General features: G+C 40.6%; 3 protein-coding genes and 1 non-coding gene across 7 annotated transcripts in view; 2 read left to right on the top strand and 2 right to left on the bottom strand.

Annotated features, from left to right (window-relative positions):
* Window positions 1–2,585, top strand: part of sema3h (sema domain, immunoglobulin domain (Ig), short basic domain, secreted, (semaphorin) 3H) — a 78,657-nt gene extending 76,072 nt beyond the window's left edge. For 2 of the 3 annotated variants that reach the window (XM_072449369.1, XM_072449368.1), the window contains exons 16-18: window positions 647–708; window positions 806–948; window positions 1,870–2,585. In XM_072449369.1, coding sequence (XP_072305470.1) covers window positions 647–708; window positions 806–948; window positions 1,870–2,280 — 616 coding nt within the window. In that variant the 3' untranslated portion in view covers window positions 2,281–2,585. The remainder of the gene's footprint in view (window positions 1–646; window positions 709–805; window positions 949–1,869) is intronic. The other variant, XM_072449370.1, reaches the window with a different exon arrangement.
* trnai-uau (transfer RNA isoleucine (anticodon UAU)) lies at window positions 1,088–1,180 on the bottom strand. The gene is given in 2 exon segments: window positions 1,088–1,123; window positions 1,143–1,180. It is a non-coding gene; the product is annotated as a tRNA-Ile (tRNA).
* A 5,829-nt stretch (window positions 2,586–8,414) lies between the features above and the next one.
* Window positions 8,415–15,833, top strand: borcs6 (BLOC-1 related complex subunit 6). 2 transcript variants are annotated; one of them, XM_072449371.1, is made up of 7 exons: window positions 8,415–8,492; window positions 9,881–10,353; window positions 10,759–10,948; window positions 12,004–12,183; window positions 13,461–13,627; window positions 13,702–13,785; window positions 14,756–15,833. In XM_072449371.1, exons 2-7 carry the CDS (start codon window positions 9,895–9,897, stop codon window positions 14,879–14,881), a joined length of 1,206 nt encoding a protein of 401 aa, XP_072305472.1. In that variant the 5' UTR covers window positions 8,415–8,492; window positions 9,881–9,894; the 3' UTR covers window positions 14,882–15,833. The 2 variants fall into 2 exon arrangements, with proteins under 2 accessions (XP_072305472.1, XP_072305473.1); XM_072449372.1 differs by lacking the exon at window positions 12,004–12,183.
* Window positions 15,834–17,409: 1,576 nt separating this feature from the next.
* Window positions 17,410–24,369, bottom strand: LOC140363050 (hyaluronidase-4). The gene is made up of 6 exons (XM_072449367.1): window positions 23,965–24,369; window positions 22,574–22,822; window positions 21,778–21,924; window positions 21,374–21,460; window positions 21,092–21,277; window positions 17,410–17,801 (listed from the first exon to the last, which is right to left on the bottom strand). The coding sequence occupies exons 1-6, from the start codon at window positions 24,223–24,225 to the stop codon at window positions 17,433–17,435; spliced, it is 1,299 nt and encodes a 432-aa protein (XP_072305468.1). The 5' UTR covers window positions 24,226–24,369; the 3' UTR covers window positions 17,410–17,432.
* Window positions 24,370–24,710: the final 341 nt, after the last annotated feature.

The raw sequence follows: 24,710 nt of genomic DNA, 5'->3' as shown, positions 1-24,710 counted from the left end.
TTAACTATTATGTATAAGGGTATAATGTAATAATAAGGGTGTTGCACAACCCTTATTATTATCAATTATACACTTAGGACAGACTACGAAATGTGAAAAAAAGCATGTTATAGCACCTTTAAAGACGGTCTGCGCAAAAACGTAAAAAGTAAAATGTTCCAAATATTTCACCAAACTACAACAGAACACTGGTAGCAATTGGAGTCTGTCACTATAAGAGCCAGTTACACCTGTAAGCAGCACATTTAATATCATGATTGACTTAAGAAACTGTGCACAGATTTTTCAATTTCGATCGTTTAAAGTTATGTTTGAGATTAAAATCGACGTGTAATGCAATTAATCATGATGAATCCATTCAAAAGTGTGATTAATCTTGTACTTTTTTATCATCTGACAGTACTGTTATCTTCAATAAGTGCACATGTCCAAACTAATCGCAATCTTAAGGCTCCTAACTTTATCTTTAAAACATCTAGGATTTGCCAGCTCTCTGATGTACTCATTCTTCATCCTCATCATGAGCAAAGAGAATAAATCGGCATAAACCCTCCTCTGACCTCAGATACCTTTGCAAAATGATCCTCAGCGAGCAACTAAATCAATCCCAACGTTTTAGTCAGTTTAATTTACTTTTGTCTTGTAGGAGAAACGCTCGTCACTTGGGGGAGGAGGAGGACCCGCTCACCCAGTGTGTCAGACAGGGAGGTAAGTGTTGCCGCTGAACCTTCAAACTGACCACATATGAAGTACTTCTGGCTGTACGTGTCGTCAAATGCATGGCTGTTGTTTGTCCCGCCGTCAGCAGGCCTGCAGGTGGAGGCGGAGCAGAGGGTCATGATGGTGGCTGAGGGCAACAGCACGTACCTGGAGTGTCTGCCCCGCTCCAGACAGGCTTCAGTCACATGGTACAAACAGGCCGGAGAGAACAGCCCCGAGCTCAACCAGGTACAGCCTTTTATACACAAGCACATACAATATTAGTTACAGTACATGTTTTTAGAATTCAACTTTATCGGTAAACGTGGATACAACATTTCTGTCTGTTGCGTTGGATTAAATATACTCTTGCTCCAAAATATACTCTTGCTCCAGGTGAGGCTCGAACTCACAACCTCGGCATCACTCTGCAGTTACTGTCATATAAGTACCGCGCGTGGACCGATTGCGCCACTGGAGCTTTCTTTTGCATGTACAAATAATATAGCAAACAATATGCAGTAGACAAAATTAAATATGTGGCTCAATTTTGACTTAAGACTTTGATTCTAAGTTCACATTTTATTGTGTCTAAGTAAATATGACTAAAGGTGTTCAAATGTCCTGATGACTGAACCTGCCACGCTCACGACCTCAGCATCACTTTGCAGGTCACTGTGCTGTAAGTACCACATGCTGATCGATAGTGCCGCTGTAGCCTGCTGTTGCTGCCTAGAAAACTCATACTCTCTCTGTAGGTCTGCTGCGTTTTGTTGTATATTAGTATCTCAGCTTTTAATAAATTCTATCAATAGCTTTGAGATAAACCTGTGCTCCAGGTCAAACTCACAACGTCGGCATCACTGTCAGCGTGTTGCCTTAAGCACTGTGCACTGAACGACTCCACCGGAGCGTATCATAGCAATTAACGCACTCATCAAAGCACTTCCAAACTTAACAATCAAATGTGAAGGGAAAAAATATAGAATTCTACAGTAAAATAATAACAGCAAATTCCTTTTATCCTTCCAAGATTATTTAGCTTGGAAAAAATATATATACCGGTATATAACAAATAAATATATCTAGTCCTTGGTAAATTAATCTAAATTATGATTAATGTAATTGTAATGATCTATTGTTGAGTTTGCCTTGTGTCTCTGTCCTCAGGTGTCGACAGGGGACCAGGTCTTAGTCTTGGACCGAGGCGTCCTGATCCGTCGCGCTGAACTGTCTCACGGCGGCGTCTACCACTGTCAGGTGGAGGAGCACGGCTACCATTGGACAGCGGTGACGGTCCGCCTCGCCGTGTGGAGCCCCTCGGCCAATCGCATCCGGGCGTCCCTGTTGTCCTCCTCGGCCTATCAGAGCGCGGGGCCGTGGTACGACGACGTCATGGCGCTGGTCCACCCGGGCAACATAGGGCAGCACTGCAAGGCGTTAGGATTCAGGCCACCCAAAGGGCACAGGAAACACGGCGCCGGCTTCCTGAGGGAGAGGAGCCTGTACAGAGGAGGTCAAAGGGCAGCCGGGAGGAAGAGCAGGAGTAAGCCGCAACTCCGAGCACCCCGGAGCACTTGAACGCACCGCGGATGTAACGCAAAAGCTCCCGAACGCAGCACGGAGGAGACTGAAAAACATGTACAGACATTTAAATTAAGACAAGCACATATGAAAGCACAGGCTCAAACTATAGGCAAGTTCTACTGTTTTCTTTTCATTTTGATTCAAAGAACATCATGGTTTTGGGTTGGGAAAAATACACAAACGTGACTTAAAGGGGCTGTACCAGAGTGGAAGTAAAGTCTGTCTTGCTCCAGTACAAATATGTTGTAAAAGCAGCTCTTAAAGCCCATATGACTCGTACTCATGTTTTTCTAATTCCAATGAGTATTATTAATGGTGAGATAGTCCTTGGTAAATATTTATCAGTTTTACATCAGTAAAGTTGCAGTTTCTGAAGCAAATTTGACCAATAAAAATCGAAAATTACAAGAAGTAGAGTTGAGTTCTCCAGCAGAATACCTCAACCTCTCTGATGTCATCAAAAGGTTCCATTCTATCAAAAAAATGCAGGGAAAGTTTGCACACGGTCGCACTTTTAATATAAAAAATAATAATAGTCTTATCGGGTGTAATTATTTTTCAAATCATAGCTATTGTATGATTTAAATAGACTGTATCGGTTGCGGAATTACCTTTGACATATTTGTTGGCCGTGACCAAAATTTCGAAATTGTCGAAAAAAACTGCAAAATGTTTGGTAAAATCTTAAATATAATCACGTCCCCTTTGTTTTACTGAAAAATGTAGTCTGATGTGGCTAGATGGATGTGTTTGAATGTGAAAATAGTCCATAAGGCGCTGTCTGCCTCTAATTTTACTAATTTTAGGAAGTGCGCTCTTAGCATGCTGGAAGTTGTGAACTTTACTGTGACCTCTGACTTCTGAGCGTTGCGAAAAAAGTGTTTAAACTCATCGCAGGGAATAATTAGGACGCGATCAAGTGAGTGGACGTTTTTAAGCCTGTAAAAATCAGGTTCAGCACCTTTAAGCGACAAATCTGCATACTTTTCCCTTCTTTTTTAGATCGTTTAGGTCCCAAGGTGATGCGAAAAAAATGCATGATGAGAAAATAATTGTGTATATAGAAGAAAGTGAAAATGACCCTCGATATACTGGGAAACTGGGGAATTCTTATTTATTTTTTTATATTTATTGAGGACACGGTCAGAAGAAAAACATTTTAACAATTTCAAAGATCCATGGTTACTTTGAAAGGTAACCATGGACCTTTACGCTAGAAAAAAAACGATATTGCCTGAATAAATTAAGTAAGAAATGACAAGGCAAATAATAAAAACATGCAAAAGATTAATATTGTGAATTCATTATAGTTTTTTGCAGTGCCAGTTGATTTTAAAAGCTTTGTCTGCAGGCCTTAAATCTCTTAATTTCTTAGTAACTCAATTTCACAGTTAAGTAATTTCTAAATAATCAAAAAATCACAGTGTTTCAAACCATCTTTTCTCACATCCACCTCTTTGCGATCGCCCACTTTTCCAACCAAGCTCAAACCGCAAAGCGAAAGCGAAGAGTCGTGAAAAGTGTAACCCAACCATGTTTATTTATTTAAAATAGCTGTAAATATGTTCTTTTTTTGCGCCTCATCCTCTGAGCCTGTTGCCGTTTCATTCCCTCACATTTATGCTCCTGTCTCGTTACAAAGACAAAAACCCACAGCGTCGGACAGTGACATTTCAGAAGCGCTTTTCTTTGGACTAAACAAAGGTGGAGCCTCGCGCGGATCCGCTGCTCTTACACAAGGACATTCCGAAACCGCCTTTTTTTTATAACGATTCCTGCCTCAGAGCTTGTTATTTTGCTCTGTTAAGCATCGCCGAACGTGCGGCTGTCTCCAGATGTTTCCAGATTGATGTTCGTGGCCCGAGGCGGACATCGAAAGCGTGATTTAATCCATCACGGGCAAACTCCGGCGCCAAAGTTTTGCTTCTCTCAAGGACGGGCAGAAAGTGTACAGAGCGGACTAATGAGAAAATGCGGTTTCTAAGATGGAGTGGGTCTGTGGGTTTTAGAGCGTGTCCTTGAGCAAAACAAAAAAGTAAGCGTTTTAAAGGTTTTGCCGTGGCTTAGCAAATGTGAGCAAATATGTGGTGTTTTTCTCAAAAGTCAAATCTAAAACGACTCAAAGTACAGTACGTTAAGCCACGTTTTGGGGAATTGTATAGCTATAGAGGCACTGTATACGGAAACGCTTCGTACAACACACATAAAAGACATTCATTGTAAAGAACCACATGTACGTGTCTGGTGCAACCGAGTAAAACAAAAAATACGGTGTTCATTTATAACCAGCCAATCCTATAGAATCAACCTGTCAGAAGTGTAATGATAGCGTCCACTTTTCAAATATTTTTGGGTCGACCATGAATATGTCCGCTCCATAACATGCAAATTAATACAAATGCATCCCTAATAGCTTATTGCCTATTGCACCAATCTTAGCCATGCATAAATCATTTGTAAATACTTTCTATCCAAAACGTCTAGACAACAAAAAGTGCCATCAAAATGTTATGAATTGGTGCCAAATCTATCCTTCTGGAGTCTTCCTCTTGCATTAGGTGAGAACACAAAGGTCTAAGAGGTCCAGAACTACAATGTCCAGTATGTTTACAGTGAAAGTAGGGTCTAAATCTGGACTAATTCAGACTGAAGAGCTACACGAGTACTAGCACAGGGCTTGAACCAACATAAACACATTCAAAACCAGGAGGAATGTCTGAATCATGTCTTCTTCTAGGCTCTAATTGCAAAAACTTTGAAACTGTACAGGACACAACTGGCACATAACAGGACAAAACCAGGACCAGAACTTAACCTGGACCAACAAAGGTCATTAAAATCTGGGTATTTCAAAAGGACTTTGAATACATTTTGAAATGTGCCAATGAATACTCAAGTACTTTCATCTGCTGTCTGTAATGTTTAAAATGCCTTGGTACTTGTAAAATGCCATAGCACATGCACTGTATGGACTACTAAGTGTTGTCTTTGGAATTAACTGTAATGGTTTGTAAATACTGCATGCTTCGCAAACGGTGGACCACGGACCAAAAAGAGACCCACCTTAAAACAAATCTGCTGGTCTGGACAACGGCCTGGACTGGACTTTAAGTTAAGAATCAGGCCTGAAGATGTGATCAAAAGGACTGAAATGTTGAAAGATGTAAATTTTCCTTCTTGATGTTAAAATATTAAACCAACTCCAACTTATTTTACTATTGTAGTGTCTTTCTAATGTCTGTAGACGTTTCACCTGTACATGTGTCTGTGGACATTTAGAGACGTTTCACCTGTACATGTGTCTGTGGACATATAGAGATGTTTCACCCGTACATGTGTCTGTGGACATTTAGAGACGTTTCACCTGTACATGTGTCTGTGGACATTTAGAGACGTTTCACCTGTACATGTGTCTGTGGACATTTAGAGATGTTTCACCCGTACATGTGTCTGTGGACATTTAGAGACGTTTCACCTGTACATGTGTCTGTGGACATTTAGAGATGTTTCACCCGTACATGTGTCTGTGGACATTTAGAGACGTTTCACCTGTGCATGTGTCTGTGTGTGGATATTTAGAGACGTTTCACCTGTACATGTGTCTGTGGACATTTAGAGACGTTTCCCCTGTACATGTGTCTGTGGACATTTAGAGACGTTTCACCTGTACATGTGTCTGTGGACATTTGGAGACGTTTCACCTGTACATGTGTCTGTGGACATTTAGAGACGTTTCACCTGTACATGTGTCTGTGGACATTTGGAGACGTTTCACCTGTACATGTGTCTGTGTGAGGACATTTAGAGACATTTCACCTGTACATGTGTCTGTGTGAGGACATTTAGAGACGTTTCACCTGTACATGTGTCTGTGGACATTTAGAGACGTTTCACCTGTACATGTGTCTGTGGACATTTGGAGACGTTTCACCTGTACATGTGTCTGTGGACATTTAGAGACGTTTCACCTGTACATGTGTCTGTGGACATTTGGAGACGTTTCACCTGTACATGTGTCTGTGTGAGGACATTTAGAGACATTTCACCTGTACATGTGTCTGTGTGAGGACATTTAGAGACGTTTCACCTGTACATGTGTCTGCGTGAGGACATTTAGAGACGTTTAACTCCAGGTCTGAAGAAAACCACTTGACTTTGAGACACGCCTCCAGAACAAGTCTTCACAGTCTCAACACAAAACCACAAACGCCCTTTACAAAAGTGACCACAGGCCGCTGGAAAATCAAACGGACAAATGTTTAGACATTTCCTCCATTAAATGTGACTCAAACGGTCAGTTTTTCCTTCAGACAGCAAGCCATAACCTGACTGAGCATTTTCAGAAGACATAACATTTTTGACATGGAAATAGTGCTCCTTTTTAGATCATAGAAAGCTCTCAGACTGAATGTAACCCACACACTCCTCACTAAGAGGCAGCAGACAGGCTGACCACTCTGCCACAGAAATACACACACATATATTTGATGATGTAGTCCTCTGTCTGCTCTGGTATGCTTTGATTTGAATGGTTTATTGAGTGTTGTGCTCTCAACTCACTTTTAAAACGACTATAAGAAATCAAGGTTTCCCATAACTTCTCATAACTTGCAAACTCCTACTTCTTTGTGTGTAAATGTTTGCTACTGTAAACATTTATAGCACTTTTATAATCACATAAAACCAAGTAATAGTTAAAAAAGATATAAAAACCTGTCCTACGCATTTAGAAAGTCAACAGCTGTAACTGTTTTGGGTTTCAAGACTTGCAAATGACATATATTCCGATATTGAGGTTACTATTAACTTATTAAAAGGCAGTTTCTCATTTGGTGCGTGTTTGGGACCTTATTATAAATATATTACACTTTTAATTAATAATAGGTCTGCGGTAAATTGACACTAGATGGTCCAGACATGCATAACGCTGAACAGACTGAAGACACGCCCTATAATACTCAAAGAATTCGGACTCCGGCTCATACAGGGTTAATACTAAATTAGTCAAACCATATTTAATTGTTTTTGTTGCACTTTGCAGTAAGTTGAAATGGAGACGCTTGTACTTTTGGTGAGTTTAATGTGGCATATTTGTGGATCAGATAGATTCCAGAGTAAAAGCCCACACGGATGAATCACTGTGGCTCTGACTGAGGCGGATCATTAAAAGTACTTTGTGAGGAGCAACACTGCAAAAAGGATGATCAAGAGAGAGTTAAATGAGCTTTTATATGAATGAGATGTTACTGTAAATGGGTTAAATGCGATGCACATCTGTCAATAGTGAACATGAAGACCCAAGATAAGATAAAACGATCAACAAATCTAGTTTCAAGCATAGATCTGAATACGTTGGTCTAATATAATTTCTATATGTTAATATTGAATTTTTGTGTGCAGGGAGAATGAGGGTAAAAAACAATTCGGATTTACACATTTCATCACATTGTTTTTCTTTTTTTTTTCTTTTAACAGCAGTCCATTATTCATAGTTAAAATGTGAGTATCACCATGGGTCTTTGGTTGATGCTCCATTCCTTGTGTCTTTGAGCTGCCATGTCCCCAGTGTTTGACTGGTGCATGGAGGAGTGTGTTTGTGAGAGTGAACGCGGGACAGAGGATAGAAACTTCTGGTTTGTGGCCTGATTTGTATTCAGCTTAAAGTTTGTATATAAGTGTGCATTTGATGTTAAAACACAGATCACATGGTTTGGCCCTAACTTAACCACATGAGACAAATCTACTCCCAGAATTTTGTCACCTTCTTTTTGTGGCAACAATGTCTGTAAATGTGCAGCAGGGGATTAACATTTATAAAAAGTCCAGTTTGTATGAGTAGAATATTGCATTCAGAACATGTCTGCCATTGTCCAGTTTCTCATTTAATGCTGAAGCAACTGTAACGTGTCTTATGTCCTCATCTTTTGGACAACAGAGCCACCTGCTGGCTGATTATGGTAGCTTCAACTCCAATAAATGCAATAATAGCTTAAACTGCCTAAATCTTCTACACAGCTGAAATAGAGGTCGGATTATGGAACGTATATTTTAAAACACACGTATTGACATGTCCTATATGTAATTTCTAAAGTTAAACCTAGAAACTCGCCAGCCAGGCTCATGGAGCGCTGTAGAGGCGGAACTTTTAGAAGGGAAGTATTTTCGCGACGGACACAATTGTTGTTGAACGAACTGAAACTGCTTTGGTGAGTGTTTACTGCTTTTAAACCAGCACATTTACGTTTGTTCAAATGATATACTTTCAGACATGACCCATATTTAGTGCTAACAGTTTATATCTTGTGTCCTATTGATTAAGAACAAAGATCATGATTAATATTGTAATTTAAATTGCCAGACGGCTTGCGTTAGCCAAGTTAGCACCAAAATGGCTAATGACAGCAAAACATCAACTTCCTCATTCAATGCAACCCTCTTGATTTATTCATATCATATTCTCAGTTTGTTAGAAACTCGTTTAGTGTTTTCCATTTGTGTTATTTCTATAAATTTGATTATTAAAGCTAATTGTGAGCACTTGTCTCGCTTGGAGCCCCGCGTCTGCACTGCACAGTCTAGAAGATACATTACGTCATTTAGAGGATTATTGAAACTCTGCTTTAACTGACTCACAATTTGGGCATATTTAACGTGATTATGTTCCAGGGGTAATCTGTAAATGGTTTTCTCCTTCTAACCTAATGCGACTGGAAATATAAGTTGTCCTGAGATGGTAATGAGATGGTTTACAGTTTAGTTTAGACTGAAACTTCTATATTTCCAATCAAAAGATCACGCATAAATTAAAATGTTTAAAGACAGACATGTGATCTGGTGCAATATCCTCTACAGTCTAGTGTCACATGAGGAAATGTTTATTGCTTTGAACAATAATATACAGTACTTGTATCCCTGAATAATCCATTGACTCAACAACTAAATATAGCTTGTTGTTATTACTTATGTCGACCTTATTATACGTTAATCAATGTGATTTAGCTGTAAACTTCGTTATGTATATAATGTGTGGCGGTTTTGATTATATTAATGTCCAGAAATCCTCCAAAAGATCCTGAAGGATCTAAAATATACTGCAAAACATATTTATAATTTATTTTCAATTCTGTACCCTTGGTTGGGAAACACAGTGGCACCTTTCACAAAACTACTATTCATAGACTAATTGTATTTTCTACATGTACATTTCATGTCTTATTGTCTTAATATGACTTGTCTGTTGTATTATTACTGTCATCATTGGTATCAGTTTATCAGCTATTTGAGTAGAAGAAACACATCTACTCATGTCCCTCGTGAGGGATTAATAGAATATATCTTAACCTTATGTTGAGGCATTATACTTTGGAAAACATATGTACATATTATTTATTTTATTTTATTTATTATTATTTGTTTATTTTTAAGACTTTCATTCATTTGACGTGGTGAAGCCCTGCAAGGCGACTGCTGTTGTGATTTTGGGCTCTACAAAAATATTTTTAGATTTTTATGGCATATTCTTCTTAGTTCTGTGATGTTTCTCTTTTCTACAGTAGTTCCTGTTTTTAATCCTCATTCTCTCCTCATCTCTCAGCTGCAGGTGGAGGGATGAGTCTCTCCCCTGTGATTGGCACAGAGGTGCCAGAAACAGCCAATGGGGTCCTGACTTCAACAGAGAACGGACCCCACTCCACAGCGAAGAGTCCGAGTCCTGCAGTAAACAAACCCACGTGCACAGAAGAGAGGGAAACAGATGAGGATCTAAGACAGACTGACAATGGGAGTCTTGTGTCAAACAAAGAACAGACAGTGTGTAATAATGAACTCTCAGGTGTGAAAAGTGGAGTGGACCGACACACTGCAGACTTAACCCAAAGAACAGCAGGTTTAATGCTGAACTCAAGTGTAAATGCAGACACAGCAGAGCCTGGTGGTGCAGCTCCACGAGGAGGCCAAGTGAGGATCAGCGATGGTGCAGAGGAGGAGGGAGAGAAGGAGAAACAGGATGAAGAAGAAGATGAGAAGAAGTGGAGGAACCGGCACACGACCAGAAGGACGCAGGGCCAGGTATAACACATGAAGTTCAAATATTGTAAAAATGTGTAGTGCATTTACTTGATTTTTTGTTAAGTAAATGGCTCCAGTACAGATATATTGCTCTGGTGAACGGGTGAAAACGAGACCAAAGCGCTTTCTCTGTATCTGTTTATCAAGCTTTTTATTCTCCGAGAAGCAGGTAGTTAGCCGTTAGCATGCTGATGTTTGTTAGCTTTATCTAGGACAGCAAAACTCACTCTGGGCTCAAAGACGTTGAAAGGTGCTGGGAATTATTTCTGTTTTTCATGTTTCAAAACTTTAAAAATCAGGTACAGCCCCCTTTTAAAAGCTTGTTACAGTGGATTTAGCATAATATGTCCCCTTTAATGACTGTTATTACAGTGCCATAATCTAAATCAATATTTCTTTCCCCAGTTCCGGTCGTCCCATCAGTTCTCCTCTTCGGCCCCTGGTCCAAGCTCCGCCTCTTGCCCCTCCCCTCCTCCTCCGCTGCCCTCAGAGGAGCCCCCCTGCCCCCCTCACGTCATGGCCGAGGTGTGGGTGAGGAACGTCCGGGGCATGCAGGACAGCAAGAGCCTGGACGAGATCAGCCAGGCCTGTGGAGGTAACGCTCTCTCCTACAGCGCAGTATGAGGCCTGCTTTTGTTGACCTCAGGCTTTTTATTTATTGGATTTGGAAAATATTGCACGACACAGCAGCAGTCGCGAAATGAGAGGGTTGCATCAGCAAATATTCAGTCTAGCAAGAAATACTAGAAATGTTAGCATTGAGTGCTTCTTTTGACTCAACATAGACAAAGGAAAATGACTTACAAACATGTTATTATTGCCATTTATCTTATGAGAAATTATTCAGTAATTTGCATATTTAAAAATGTATTTTATGTGTAAAAATATATTTTATGTGTAAAAATTTATTTAGGACATCACAATCTGAAAAATGGAGCCTGCTTCATTTTGTTGACATATTGAATACAAAAACATCAGCGGATTTTTTTAGTATTTACTAGATCTTACTAAAATTGGCGTAGAAATTAAAGTTAATTGTTTTGGCGTCAAAACCTTAATCCGGCTTCATTTTTAGATCTTAACAAATCCTTCTGTTCGATCTGTCACAACCTTGTTCAGTGCACGATTGTAGAGTTTGGCGTGCATCGGTGCCATTTTGGGCTGATCTTTATGTCTCATTGGGAGAAAAGGCATTTCGAGAAGACACATTTGAAGTTAGACTATCCCATATCAATCTTGAGATGGAACTGACGTAATACAGCATCTATAAGTGCAGATATTTGTTTTTCCAGCTTATATGAGAGCAAGCTGAGCAAAACACACAAAGAAAGCATCTTGGAATCAGATAAATTCTATTTTTGTTGGATGTTTTTGTGCCTTTATCAATTCTAGGTTATTGTCTTGATTGTTTTTACAGCACAAATAGACAACATATAGTTTTACCACACCAGTTCCCCAATTTATCGTTCACCATTTCTGCAATCGCCAGGTTCGTGAACACATGTTTCCAACCGACTGCGACAGCGCAAAACCCGTTATGACCACATCCTGACAACATTATGACGACAGGAGTTCCTCAGTCTTAAAACACAGGAGTAATCTCATGTTTTACCTGACAGCCCGACGGTCTCGGTGTTCTGCTGTGTGTAGGTTCAGGGGTGCGAGGAGGAGGCAGAGCAGGGCAGTGTGAAGGCAGGAGAGCCACCATCTCCTCTGCGCTGGAGCTGGAGGGAACAGTCAGTCAAGAGGGAGACATAACCAACTTCATCACAAAGAACCTAGAGCAGAAGATCAAGATGAGCTCTAAGCCCAGCTTGGACTGCAGCGACTGTGAGTACTAGTCCAGAGCTGTGGGTCAGGGCGCCGCCGGAGACCGTTAGCCGGCCGCTTTTTATCTATTAGTTTGTTTTAAAAGTTCGATTACACAGTGATATCTACCACAAGGCTTAGTCTGGGTAAATTTATTGTAGAAATGTAATAGTTTTATCAATTTACTCTCGATTAAGTAGGGTTTTTTCATGTTTTGTTCAGATTTTTTAGATGAGAGCCCTGGATTAAATGGTTTAGTCCTGTTTTAGTGAGTGAGTTGACTTTCTATTTAGCGTTGTTTGATTATTTTACTAGTGATTATATTTGAGGTCAATTGATTTCCCGTATATATCGCAGAAGAGAGTTTTTTTACTAAATTTGACCCTGATGAAACTGAAGTGAGGACATTCTGAAAGAGCAAAATAACAAAAAAAAACAGCAATTTCTTTCTTTTGTATAATTGATGTAAATACGGCTCTGAGCCTCTTCTCTCAGCACATGGCACGTTTCATAGTCTGTATAGAGTTGACTGTGATCTCAATAATCAAATTAGTTGCAGTTAATCGATTAGCTTGTTTCAGCCCCTTATTTTGCCGCACACTTGCACTCACACTCTGGTCGTACTGATCAAATAGCGTCGAGTCACCCTCATCTTTTATTGATGCACACATTTGCTCTAACATCCGAGATAACTGAGAGTCAATGCTCTATATTTAGAAAATGAATATAGGGGCGTTTCCATTGCTGTCGACTGTGATCGGTTTTTCGTAGTAGAAGAAGACACGCGCAGCTTAAACATCTGAAACCTGCGTGCCTGAACTTGAATCAAAGTTAAAACATGAAGATAATAATCTTATGTATAACAGTTACAACTCCCTGTTTATTTATTTTTAGTATAAGCTTGTGTGATTAAAAATAACTCTTTATTTCATGTTTAATGTATGTGGAACATGGCACAATACAGGGATTTTTTATTTTTATATATCACTTTACATATATTTAATAATAATTAAAAAAATAGTAATACATTATTCAAATTTAAAAATGCAAATATGTGTGGGATAATAATTAAGCTGCAATATTTTTTCTTTTTTTTTGTATATATTTTTGCAATGATAAATATCCAGAAAGCCATCAATATATTCCTAAAACGTACTTTCAGAACACAGAAATTCAGGAAAATTGATGTTCCAACTCCTTCCGAAGTCTAAACTAAACTAAACTTCAGTTCTTATCGTTATAATTCCGTTCCATTTCCACACGGCTCACATTTATGCCCCCCCTCTGCTGTGTTCTAGCCGACTGCTCGGGGCCAATCTACCGCAGCAGCCGCTCGGGGGGCCGCAGACCCGTGGACATCCCCCCCATCGACCCCACGGTGCTGCTGGACCTGCACCGACACTCGCAGGAGGTGGCCCAGAGCGTGGAGGCCATGATGAAGAGTCTCAACGGAACCATCCAGAATGTTAGAGAGACTCTTTCTGTTCTGAGTCGCTCTGTGTTTGCGACCGTCTTTAACTCACGTTGTGTTTGTTCCAGATGACGGCGTTGAGCGTGGGCTACATCCAGACGTACAGGGACTCTGTGGACAGCCTGGGAGAGTCTGTGGACATGAGCATCAAGGTACAAGTAACGTATTAGTGTTGGAATATTTCAATCGGGGAACTTGGATACACTGGATACACTTCTGAGTAAAAGGCAATCTCCTCCGGCTAAACCCTCAAGCAGAAATAAGTGACTGGAAATTAAAATTCAAAGAGTTTTAACTGCACAATTATCTCACTCAAATACAAAAAGGGTGTGATCAAGAAAATAAACTACGATAATTTATTTAAAGGCACAGTGCACATGTTTTTAGCCGAAGAATAGTTGTTGATTTTTTTCATTTTTTTTGCACTGAAATATATAAAAAACTGTCTTTACCAAGTGTGCTTGCATCTCCACAAACCTGACTCGTACTTGGCCTGTAGGAGCCTCCACCTACTTCCTTTAGCCATGATATTCAGCAGTATGGCAAATATACTGTCTCTATATCCATGGAAAATGTTCTGAAGTGGTTTAACTTTCTCTTTCCGTGGAATTATGCAGCTGACTCTCCACCTCCAGAAAGTGACGCACTGTGCCTTTAATATTTTGCCTTTTTTAATCAAATTGGTGCATTTCTGCCCCACAAAACCTGGAGCAAAGTCGATCGTCTAATCTACAGTGGCTTTTAAAACATAAATTGCTGATCAATGATAATTCACTCTCTTTCTCTACATGTTAACTTTTGACAAAACATAAACGTTTCAAATGATCGCTTTCATATTATCAACCAAATAGGGATTATGAGAGTTTGCTTTGTTTGTTTTTAACACAATTGAGCAGCTCTACATTTAAGTTATACAAGAACAAGTTAAAAATACCTTCTGCTCCGGGGTGTTGCACTGGTTTAAGGCCTCGGCCGGTTTCCACATGCAAATAGACCCCACACTCTCTCTCTCTCCATTTCACACCACTGACCTGTCAAATAAAGCCTTTGGGCCATGAAATAAATAAAAGACAAACAAAAATCAGCACTTCCTCTCTAAAGTAGTATTCTGTCGTTGCACAGGGCATGTACACGCTAATGGCCCGCTGCGAGGAGCTGGACCGGTCCATGCAGCCCATTCACGGTTTAGCAGCTCAGATCCGCGACATCAAGCGCACCCTGGACGTTCTGGAGGCCGTCTGCAAGTAACTCCGCCCGCCTCGGAGGTGCCAGGACTTAAAAACAAACCGAGGAGAGCCTCTCGCTCCACCAAGCCAGGGTGTACTTGCCCTGAGATTCTGTTTACCGCTTGGAGTTTCAGTTCCACACCTCAGCTCCTTGCTAAATCTCAACTTTGGAGCATTTTTTTGTGTCCTAAAATGGAAGAATTTGCCATCCATTGCTTGGGAAATATTGCACTATGCTCTTCTTGGTTTTAGAAGGGACTCGACTGAAGACTTTTGCACAGAATATATTTTTTAACCTTATGCAACTCGAGTTCTCTGAGTGAAGTCTGCGTCGCGTTCGTCCCACTGTCTTTTGTGTTAATTTATTTTTGGCATGTTTCAGCGTTGTTTTCTTTGCATCCGAATAATGACACCGGAGCGTTTACACTTACCAATCTCAAATTAAACAATCTATCCTTCTATAAATTCTGTTGTTATATAACATTTGGTTTATTTAACGGTCCGTATAAAAGCAAACGCCATCGAGAGTGCTTTTTGTCATTAAACATGTCAAAATTAATTTCGCTTTAGATATCGGCCTCAAAAATGAGAATGTTCTGGATTTTAAAAAACTGTTATTTGCCATGAATTTATAGTAAAGAAAACAAACACCTAATTTTAACCCTTGAAATGCAGTTTTCGTGAATACAGCCTCTGCATGTCCTCGTCGTTTTGTTACACTCACAAGTCGATGTTACCACAGCTTTGGCTTTCTCTTCTCACTGAATCTAAGAGACATGTCCCGGTCCAGACGGTTTGCATGTCCACACTCCACTTCTGAGAATAATATTGTAATTTAATTGTGAATAATATAAATAAAGTCCCTGTTGTACATGTAACGAATTTGTGTAAATAATTATACCTGCAACTCTGATTTCGATACACGTGTCTCTGTATATTTTAATGAAGGGCGAATAAATTTGCAAACGTTGAAACTGTTGGTCGTCGTTGTTTATTCAGGGTTTGGTGACGGCCTGGTTCAGTTTCGATCTGGTCTTTGGGATGCAGCAGGGAAAAGGCGGTGAAGAAGAAACCGACTCGAGGGCTGGGCTCAAACGATAACGGGCGATAACAAAAGGGAAAACTCACCTCAATAAATCTGACAATTGACCAATTCGACCAAGTGTCCAATGAAATGTGACTGACCTCAACTAGCTTTTTTCTTCCCTTTAACACAAAATACATGCATAAAAAAGCATAAATAAAAATAAAAAAACTAGCATTCAAACTGATAACGTAAATGGGGACTTATAATCGTTTTTGGATTTGTTCTGGTTTAGTCTGGGTTTAGTCCTGTGTCCCGGATACTTTTTACCCGTGTAAGTAGCACCGGCAAAAAATGCATAATAGAGAAGAAAAAAACATATATAAGTTGCACTGGAGTATGAAATGTGGTTGCTAGTGTGAAAATAACAAATAATATCACATATAAGTTGCTCCGGAGAATAAGTATAAATATAAGTATATTCGCACCCCGGCCAAAACAAGGAAAAAGGGTTAGGGTTAGGGTTAGTTAGTGCGACTTATAGTCCGGAAAATAAATTTTTTAAACTTTATTTATTTTATGATTACCCCTGAAAAGTGTGATTTTGCTTCTTAGGAACTCGAATTTGATAGCACATTAATAACTATATATGTCTACTTTGAATCATTTTCGACGCAATAGTAGTACTGTACTCTCTTTACTCTATGTGTTCTTCTTATACTAGTTCTGATAAAGCTCAAGCTTCGTTCCAAAACTGTTCAGGAAACGTCAAATGTTGCCCTGATTATGAAATGATTTTTGTAAATCAGTATCAAGTTCAAATGCTAGTTCAAATATCAATAAGTAAGGTTTTGACAACCCTACTCCTGGTTAGTCCAAGGCCACAAAGGTGCAGTTATATGTGACACAGGCAGAGGGCGCTTTAGACCAACTTTCAATGGATAATTATGTTTCCTTTTCTGGCGCTGAGAGCAAACTTCACAAACATGAACAAAACAGGAATAGATCATAGTGACAGTGCCTTTTCTATGTTCATGTCCTGCTCTTGGCGACAGAACACTTGTCTGGAATCTGAGGGCACAAACCTGGGTCCAAATGATCAGCCTCTTCTGCACTTCTGACGCCACAACACCAGAGATCATCACCATCATCTACTCCCAGTCTTTTATTTATGTTTTTTTATTCATTTTTTTTTACATATTTACACATTTTACAAAACTATTAACTCCAAAAATGCACACGATAACAAATATATATTCAAATGAACAAAAAGGATAACTGCAAACAAACAACAACACTGCCATTGAATAGGTTGAGCCGTGTTTCACTTTAAATGCATTTGAACTCGTCACAAATATTTTACTGCTTCAGAAAGGAAACAAAAAGTGCTTTAACATTTGGCAAATATGAGACAGTGCGTTGCCCAAAGGCACTTTATGAGCTGTTGGTTAAGTTACATTCTTGGTTATGTCGAAAATAAATGTAATTATTAAAGTCTTGTCATTATTGTGAATGTCTTTTGTGGATTAACTTTGCATTTGTTTGTTATTTATGTCCATAAGTAAAGAGCCAGCAGAAGTAACAGCAGAGCCATTGTCTTTGGTGGACTTTTTATTGCTCCTCTGTCCAGTGGCGTTTCCAAAGTCGTTTTCGGACCTCCTTTCTCCCCATTCTGACCCTTATAGGCACCCGTAGTCGTAGATATCCCATCAGAGACAGTGGCCAGTGCGTCCAGCCCACGGCCCACACTGTCCTCTCTCTTCCCCACGGACGGTGACCCGTCTTTGGGCGACTGCTGGTCCGATACGTCCCTGTCGGCGGAGGAGAACCACTGGCACTGGAAGTCCCTCTTCCACAGCTCTGCGGGATCTGGGTCAGGCCTGGGGAATGGGTCAGGCTGGTCGGTGGCTTCATCGGACTGGAGACAAAAAGAGACATTGATTTAGATTGTTAACTTTTTATACGTCTTCGTATAACCACATGCCAAGCATTTATTATCATAGCCATCAAATGTGCTGCACCAAGAATGAAGATGTTTTACTGCACTGCCACCTTGGCCCTTTTCTTTTGTAACAACTGTGTGGGGTTGTCACAGGCTGTAGTTTCCCCCACGGTTCTCATTAAACTCCATCCACTTAAGTCTCTTCTCTTGATCTGATACTGGTCCATGACAGAGAAACAACAGTCCGGAATAGTGACAGGTATTTCCACATTGTTAGCATGCTATGTGAACCTGATGGGACAAAACAACAAAAAATACTGGTCTCTAGCCCTGTGAAATGGTAAAATGCAGGTAAATCCTTCAATCAAATGTTGTAGTTTTTTTGTCAAATAGCAGAGTCTAAAGGGCTGAACTGGAAGAAATAAAGTCAGATACAGACCTTTAAATCTGGGGTACCTGAGGGAATTTTTTGGGAAATGAGTAAATATGTTTTTTTGTGAGTACTGTAAAAGCAGCACTTTGTGACTAAATGAGACCTCTGCTCGCTGTCTGCATCTTATTATAAAGATGAGTCAAGGAGGCCATTTTTGTTAAAAATGAGAATCCTTCTTTAAATAGAAATGGAGAATTAAGGTTCAACCTACTGGTCGTATATAATAGTGTGTTGAAGCCCTGGAGCGGGAGAGGCCCAGGGCGTTCTGATGCTAATCATTTAATCAGTGATGAGGGAGCGACAGCCAGCTAACAATAGGATGCTGATAGCCCATTACAGGGCTGCTGGGATACAAAGAAGAAAAGTCTGAAGTGAAACTGTAAACAGGCATTATCAGGAGGTTCCACTTGGTGGGCGGGGCCTACTCAGAGTAGAATAAATATCTGAGTTTCCAGACTCGATCCGCAGATTGAATTTTTACTTCACTATATATCAGAGCAGGTATCTGCACTCTTTTTTTGACTGTTTGAGACGGCCTAAAATGGCTGAGAACTCAACTTTGAACAAACAAAAAATACAAATATAAGCTACAAAAAACCAAGAAATCAATTCAGTTTAACAAAAATCAGCAACAAATTTGATCCAGCTCAGGCTTTCGGCGATTTAAGAGTTCTCAAAATCTGTCGGGAATACTTTTACTTTTTTTACATTGTTAAGTGGGTACTTCAGTACTTTTGATACTTTAACTTGATCATCGTTTTGCTCATGTATCTGTACTTCTACTTCAGTCACGAAATTGAGTATTCTTCCACCGCTGGTCTAAAGCAGCTCTCTGATTGACTGAGCTTTGGTGGTCCGCCCTAGTATTACTTTGCCGTCTGAAAAGATTCTATTCTAAATCTGAGCCCAAAAATATCATATACAATATTAACAATGTTATAAAAGGTTTGCAATGAACCAGGTAGATATTTCACAGTTTGACAATCAGGTACCTCAGCTTTAAGTAAGTTATATCACATTAAAACGTACTAATAGCAGCTCATCACAAGTCACTGTTCTGTCAAAGTCGAAGTCTTTAGTTTAAATTGACAAGACGATGCCACTTTTTCCTCAAAGTTCTAGCCTCAAGTTTCTATCCCTTTTTTTCTTTACCCGATGCGTGCGAGAGCGAGAAATGTGCCTCTAAAATCATTTGGTTTCAGATGACTCACAGCAGTGAAAATCCAGGTCGGCGCCAACACACAACACACAACACACTACTGCAAAATCAACTACATTTGAAAAGCATTCATCCAATCAGAAAAACACAGCAGCCCACGCTATAGATCGAAATAGACTTGCATGAGCGACAATTCATGTTATTTTGCTTCGTAAGTTTAGTTTTTTTAATCCCGCAGTCTGCTTTGGTTCACTGCTGCTTCACTCACGTCAGCTCTGAATCAATGTGGGACGCTTTGAAAATGTTCTTTATCTGCTTGAAAACACACACTGCATCAGCAAAATACACGCACAGGCGGTCGAGTTAGACTGTATGGAGTCGTATGGATTTTGTACATTTACAGTATGTTATGTTGCCTCATTTTCTGTTTTAGCAAAAAAAAAAAAGTCAAACACTTTAGCAAAAATGTGTCTCTCACAAAAGGTTTCTCTCAACAGTGCTGGGAACAGAGTGATCTGGTCTGGATTTCACAATAAAAGCCCAGAAACAGTAGGTGGTAAAGCGCTGGAGGCTTTACCTTTGAAAGGACTTGGGATTTAAAGTGGAAGAAGAGCTTTAACCAAAGGCTCTGCAGATAAGAGCAGAAGATAAAGTCGCCACAAGTGCACGACGTGATGTAAGTGTTATTGTGCCAGTTTGGACTTTTTTTCTTTCAATATCCAAAATATGTCATTTCCAAATGTAGTTTCTAATGGAGGGTCTGCTACCTGCTATTCTCCATGGAGATGTTATTGCTTTGCATAGAATGTCCCGCAGTATGGCATTAAACTTACATATAGCCCTTAATTCATGTTTTTATTGTTAAAGAATAGTTTGAGAAACACACATTCTTATAAAGTACATTTGACATAGTTAATACTTCTCCGTGGAAACATGCAGGTGAAGTACCCTCTACCAGAAAAATGCACCTTTAAATACACCATTTAACCTCTTCAAAGCTAATTATCTATCACAACCCACGAGCTGACACTGATAACATTGCCATTAAGTACAACACTCACTGGTTGTGCATGTTCCACACAGTGTAAGTCAAACTCCTGCTAGAATCGATTGAATCTATTCTAAAATATTGCAAAAGATGATGTATAAACACCAACACCAAATCAGACACAATTGTATGCAATATAAATGACAATAATACTGTCTCACATTTGGATTAAGTGTCCCAATCTGTCATTCCAAGTACACCAATCATTAATATTAGTTCACTCCACTCTAAAGGTTAGCTTTTCTGTAGCCATAGCTGCCCTGGGACCTCCGACCACCCCCGATCATTCACGCTCACACCACATCCGTACTTCAAAGTGGACAAAGTGACTTAGGCCCATGAACATAATCGTTCAACAGGCAGTGCCAAACCTAACGCAGCAACATATCAACGGACACAAGCAGAATGTGCCCCATGCCGAGACCAAGTTACCAGTCAGGTCTGTCTAGAGGCGAGCTCATAAGAACTCATTGGTTTTTCAGAAAAACACCAGCAATAAAATAAATACTCGCATTTCAGCTGACAACGTGAAACGGTCCACAATAGAGCAATCACGAGCTGAATAGAAAATCAAATCAAAGGGATCGCTATGACAAAGGCCCGGTCACTTCCTGCACGACGCTTACCGTGTCCGCTGCATCCTGGGAGTTGGGAGGCAGATGCAGAAAGGTGGGCTTGTCCTGGTCCAGTCTCACGCACCGGCCTCTGTTCTGACACAGAGAGGCCGAGCACAGTCTGGACGCAGCCGTCACATTGGACACATAAGGGCCCAGCGCAGACGAGGTGAAGCGGCTCAGCTCCTCACACTCTCTCTGAGGGCGAGACACAGGGAAAGTGGAGTCAGATACTGTACGGGACACTGCAACACCCGCCGGGACCACCACACAAACACACATATATATCCAGACCTCTGTCTTTGCCTCGGTTTTGTCCCAGATGACAATTCCGGCAGTTCCCAGAGCGGCACTTTCTCCTATCGTTGTCACCAGGTCGCTCTGCAAAACACATGTTATAACTACAAATACTGTACTTGCAGTTGACACAGATTCCAAAACTCGGCTCCCAACACTCTGCTTATTATGGCACCACTTTATATCATTTTAACTCTGAACTCAAAGCTACAGAACACTTATAGCACACAATGGTCAACTATTTAAACATATAGAGCAATTGTAAAAGTTAGATTCTTCAAACATTCTGAACTTTTTTTGCCATTGAAGTGAATGGTTTTGAAAAGTGCCAGATTTATAAAGTTTCAGAACATTTGCAAAGCGTTTGACAAAAGTATATATTGTATATCTCAGTGATGTACCAGAGATAGGAAGGTGTTGGTGGAGGCGTAGACACTTCGGACCAGTGGGAACACGGGTAAATCATCAGAACTTCCTCCGAGAGACGCCACTCTCAACGCTTCTCGAATCTGATTGGACAGAAACAGTGTTGCTCCTCGAGTCCCACTCTGAAAGGGTCAAACTTAAGTTAATACTTTTTCAATAAAGGATTTCTTACATACATCTGGATTGGGTTGAAGAAATCCTTTGAATTACTAAATCACATGACCCACGTGGAATTCTTACTAAAAGTGTTCGTGTGAACAAAAGTCAAACTTTCCAGATTGGATTGTTAAATTGCCTTTTTATAGATCACAAACTTAAAGGCACTGTATCAGATTTTTATCAAGTCAATTATGTTTTGCTCAGTACATACCCAATGTAAACGCATCAATTTGAGTGAGAATGAGCCCATTATTTGCTGACCGTATCTAATTATAGAGCGTTTTACTCTCCGCGAAGCAGGAAGTGCACTGTTAGCATGTTGTTAGCTTCACCATGATGGCAAAACTCGCTCTGGTCTCTGAAAGTAGTTAAAAGCGCTTAAAAAGTAAACTCATTGTGGTGAATAATTAATGAGGCTAGTAACGCATCAGGTAAGAGAGCAATTCACGTGCGCTGCTGCAAAGAGTTGGAAATAAACTACCTCTAGTCCTGTTTTTCACAATTTAAGATGACAAAAATCAGCTACAGCGCCTTCTTTTAATTAGTTTTTAATATTTGGAAGCTCCCAACACACCACAGACTGACCCCCACTGTTTCAAGTCCCTGTCCCACCTGTATCTTCTCCATAGTGAGCAGGGGGTAGATGGCGTTGCTCCTCCTCCAGAGCCACAGCAGCTGGTCGTTCAGACTCCTCTCCTCCTCGGGACACTCCCCCGTGTAGTCGGACAGCGCCGTCTGAGCGGGAGAACCATTAGAGCAGCTCGGGTATGGACACATCCCCCACAGCGCTTTGGGACGTGACCTCTGAACCTCCCTCAGAGTCTCTGTCATTACGGACTGAGCCGCGGCCTCGAAGTCCACCTGAGGAACAGAGGCGATGCCGTGAGGGCAGGTTAGAGAGGGCAGCTGAGGATTGTCATTAGCACACGGGAAGAACAGGCCAAATGAAGAAGAAAAAAACACGTCTACAGAGATGCTTTCAGGCAGAACGCATGGTGGCACTTGAAGAATTCATCGAAAAGAGGTAAATATTGTTTGTATGTCAAGGTTAGCTCTGTGCTTCGACGTTCCTAAAGTGTATTCTTCAGTTCCTCCGACAGTGTTTTGGTCACTACTTTACTATATCTGTCTGAAGGGAAGAGCTAACTATACTGAAATGGACAAAGAAAACAGTCTCTCATTAAAGTATGCTACTATGAGTTAGATGAGCCATTAGAGGCATGGAGGATTATGCAAAATGGGTGTTGATTCACACCTAGTTCAACAGACTTAACGAACGACAGACAATTACAGTAAACAACTTGTGTGTCCGTTTCAGTGTAGTTATCTCCTCTTTTTAGACACATAATGAGGCAGTGGCTCGTCTGTTCTTTGTCAGAGGAACTGAAGAAGCTACTTGGATGAGTGGCAAAACGCATTTACCCCTAAATCCTGTGTCCAGTTGACAGAATACAGTTTTCTTTTGCAGAGCAGATTACACCGACATACTTTGGTGTCAAATCATGTAAATGTCACAAGGTGAAAGACTGTTCTTAGATAGGAGCCTCATAATAAGCAATATTATCTTACACTGGAAGAATGATTATACTTGTGGTTGCAGCAAATACAATCGGCCTTTTCACCATGTCCTGAAGGGTTTATCCTCAGATGTTTGGAAGCCTTTTGTTTTATTCATCAACAATTTTGAATTATGACATTCTGTGTGTTTTTTTTATGTGTCAAAAATAAATATAAAATAGTGTGGGGGAAAAGAGCACCAACACGTTTCGCCACAGTCCACCGATATTCGCTCGATATTCAAATGGTGGCCACAACCTAACCCTGGCTGGGGTCAAAACTAAGACCACAAAAGACTGTCATTGAATAATTTAGCTGAAAAATAGATGCATCTCCCATTGAGAAACATTTTGCGCATTGTTTATCAGACGTTGACCATTTCTAGAACACAAACACAACTCACAAAACAGAAATATCGCTTAAAAACACCACAACTGAGCCCTCACCTTGGACCACCGCTCCAGCTCCTGCTCCGTCCAGTCCGGGAAGAACCTTCGGAGCAGTTTCCTCGTGGCGTTCTGACCCAACCCCTGCTTGTCCCCGCTCCTGCTCCACTGAGGCGACCACTCCTGCCAGCGCACGACCCCCAAGCCCAGGTACCTCGGGGCGGGCAGCGCTGTCTCGACGTCCCCCTGCGTCTTCTGGATGTGGAGGTCCAGTTTGGTGTGCTGAGGCAGTCCACCGTTCACCGGAGTTTCGTTGTTCATAAAATATGGATAGTTCCCCAACGTGTCCTCGTAAAACACAGCGACGCGTCCTTCTGGCTCGATCCCGAATGATCTGAAGTCGGGACGGTTGGAACATGAAGAATCTTTGATTCCCCAGAAGACAATGAAGGGTTGTCCAGAGAGCAGAGGTGGGCGAGCGGGGCGGGGAGGTCCGGCATGGGTTAAATCGACGAAGGAGGCCAAGAAGAACAGCAAAATGAGTGAAAACAGCGGCCGGAGACGAGAACATAAACACGATCTAGATAACGGGGGAGGTTGAAGAGTTCTAGATTTTAGTCCTGGTTCTGGAACTGTTGGTTGTTCTAGTTCTAGTTCTAGTTCTTGTTCAAGCGTTGAACTGAGTTGTACTTCTGGATTTACAACGAATTTATGATCTACTTGTTCTTCTTGACTTCTAGCTAATTTAAATTCTGAGTTTTGTTTGGACCCATCTTCAGACTCTACATTTTCTTGTGTCGTTATCC

The sequence above is a fragment of the Eucyclogobius newberryi genome, unplaced genomic scaffold (assembly GCF_026437365.1).
Source record: "Eucyclogobius newberryi isolate DKJ021-1_F unplaced genomic scaffold, fEucNew1.0.hap1 SCAF_17, whole genome shotgun sequence".
NCBI lineage: Eukaryota > Metazoa > Chordata > Actinopteri > Gobiiformes > Gobiidae > Eucyclogobius > Eucyclogobius newberryi.
This window is presented reverse-complemented; position numbering and strand designations above follow the sequence as displayed.

What these genes read in the sequence shown, in the direction of transcription:
- LOC140363050 (XM_072449367.1), bottom strand. Translation starts at nt 24,225, where the DNA reads ATGAACAACGAAACTCCGGTGAACGGTGGACTGCCTCAGCACACCAAA. An exon ending in TCACTATGGAGAAGATACAG is followed by an intron (nt 21,925 to 22,573) that starts GTGGGACAGGGA and finishes TGACCCTTTCAG; the next exon opens with AGTGGGACTCGAGGAGCAAC. An exon ending in CCCAGGATGCAGCGGACACG is followed by an intron (nt 17,802 to 21,091) that starts GTAAGCGTCGTG and finishes TTTTGTCTCCAG; the next exon opens with TCCGATGAAGCCACCGACCA.
- borcs6 (XM_072449371.1), top strand. Translation starts at nt 9,895, where the DNA reads ATGAGTCTCTCCCCTGTGATTGGCACAGAGGTGCCAGAAACAGCCAAT. An exon ending in GATCAGCCAGGCCTGTGGAG is followed by an intron (nt 10,949 to 12,003) that starts GTAACGCTCTCT and finishes TGCTGTGTGTAG; the next exon opens with GTTCAGGGGTGCGAGGAGGA. An exon ending in CAGCTTGGACTGCAGCGACT is followed by an intron (nt 12,184 to 13,460) that starts GTGAGTACTAGT and finishes GCTGTGTTCTAG; the next exon opens with CCGACTGCTCGGGGCCAATC.